We start from the raw sequence: 2,062 nt of genomic DNA on the forward strand, positions 1-2,062 counted from the left end.
GAAAGCACCACGTCAACTTCTCTCCCGAAGAATACCACAATTAAAATCGGACGTGATTTGGGATTATTTTATCCACGTCTGCTCCTTCCAGTAACTGCCTGACACAGAAGAGGCGTTCAGTTACACATGTTGCCTCGAATAAAATCACTAATAAAAGCAAAGAAATCCATTTCAAAAATCCAAAAACTTTCCTTCTCACAGATGCCTCAAAGATTGGGCATTTCTGAGAAATGACCTAAACGTTCTAGAAATATCCAAAATACAGCAAGCTAAGTACCGGGCCAAAGGGGGAGGGGGGGAAACATTGGCAGTTTGCGGGGCTAGATTGGGCCGCTCTATCCCGAGTCCTGAGGTGACCCAGGGGTAAGGATGGGGAGGCGCGGGCGGGAATCCCGCCCTCTCGGAACCGGCCTCCCCCTGGACTGGGCAGGGCTGTGCAGCCACGTTGTCTCCGCCGCCGCCGCCGCCGCCGCCGCCTGCGGAGAGAGTCCAGCGCTGCTTTACCTGGTCAGTCCTAGTGGCCAGGGACTTATCCGCCAGGATCCTCTCCTTTAACTCCTCCAGCTTCCCGCTGTAGGCCAGGTTGCAGATCATTAGGTTAGACACACACCCCTCCATTTCGCTTTCCCAGGATCTCGGTGCAGCCAGATCCACCACCTCCTCACTTCGCAGACTCCGAGCGCTAATCAAAAGAGCCCGTAGAGCTCCACCAATCACCATCCTCTCTTCTTCCTTTGCTTTTCCCATCGCAGGGCGCCTCTGGGAGTTGCAGTCTGAGCGCAGTTCCGGGCAGGGAGGCGCCTTCGCCACTCTCCCCGACTCTGACCCTAGCGGCGCGGAACTACGAGTCCCAGGGTCCCTTGCAGCCTCCGTAGTCAAGTGGCCGGTGGAATTGGCCCAGGATGACAGCTGGAGAATGGAGTCAGGTATGGGGAGCGGCTTCGTGTAGAACCGGGGTGGGTGGTCGCTGTTGGGACACTAAGTCAGTGACGCGAAATGGGTGCGGGGTCATGGCAAGAGAGTTATGGGAGCCAAAAAGTCCTGTCCTGGGGGCCCTGATCTGCAGTGGTAAGCGGAAGGGAAAACGGTAGCAGCTGAGTATTACCTCCTGAGCTCGAACCAGTGCCTGTGGCCACCCTCCCCATCGCTCCTGCCGCTGCCAAAGGATTGGAAGGAAATAGGGGTTAATTATGCTGACATTTCGGTGGAGTGGCATTAGGGCAGAATTCTGCCACAACAGTGATGGCATATGACACTAAGGTGATGTGCCAGGGTGATGCCAAAGGCAGGGTGTGATGCCATAGGAGCCACTTGATATCTAAGAGATCTCACGGAGTCCATGGCGTGGTGACATAACAACTTGAGGTCATCTTGACACTGTCTATAGTGTTGACTCTTTAATATCATGATAATAAAGGTGACATCGAAGTTTTGCTAGACTATTAATCTAGTAGTGTTTCTATTTATGGGAATCCTAAATAGTGCCACAGCAGAAGAAATGCACGGCTTATCCTTTATAGGGGATATCCAGACTGGCATCATACCACAGCTAAGTTATGATAAGAATATACTCAAGAAAGAGACTGATTATATTTACCCTGTTACAGTGTAGAACAGGGCTTGGCAACTTTTCTGTGAAGAGCTACATAAATATCTTTAGACTTTGTGAGTCAAAAGGCAAAATTATAGGATCTATACTAAGGACGGGCTTCCCTGGAGGCTCAGATGGTAAAGAATCTGCCTGCAATGCGGGAAACCGTGGTTAGATCAGGAAGATGCCGTGGGGAAGGGAGTGGCTACCCATTCCAGTATTTTTGCCTCCAGAGTTCGCCGGACATGGGGTTACAAAGAGTCGGACAGGACTGAGCAACTAATATACTAAGGGCATTATGCCAAAACTAGGTAATGATAACAATACACTCAAGAAGGAGACTGATTATATTTATCCTGTAATAGTGTAGAACACAGTTCTGTAAAGAACCAGATAGTAAATATTTTAGGCTCTGTGGGCCAAAAAACAAAATCGAGGATAATGTGTAGGTACTTATATGACAAAGGAGAA

The 2,062-nt window shown here is 50.0% G+C and overlaps 1 protein-coding gene across 2 annotated transcripts in view; it reads right to left on the reverse strand.

Annotated features, from left to right (window-relative positions):
• PSMD10 (proteasome (prosome, macropain) 26S subunit, non-ATPase, 10) overlaps positions 1-734 on the reverse strand; it is a 7,903-nt gene extending 7,169 nt beyond the window's left edge. The window contains exon 1 of one of the 2 annotated variants that reach the window (XM_010849382.1): positions 505-734. In XM_010849382.1, coding sequence (XP_010847684.1) covers positions 505-720 — 216 coding nt within the window. In that variant the 5' untranslated portion in view covers positions 721-734. The remainder of the gene's footprint in view (positions 1-504) is intronic. The other variant, XM_010849390.1, reaches the window with a different exon arrangement.
• Between the last annotated feature and the right edge of the window lie 1,328 nt (positions 735-2,062).

This window comes from Bison bison, unplaced genomic scaffold, assembly GCF_000754665.1.
Source record: "Bison bison bison isolate TAMUID 2011002044 unplaced genomic scaffold, Bison_UMD1.0 scf7180017850848, whole genome shotgun sequence".
Taxonomy (NCBI): Eukaryota; Metazoa; Chordata; class Mammalia; order Artiodactyla; family Bovidae; genus Bison; species Bison bison.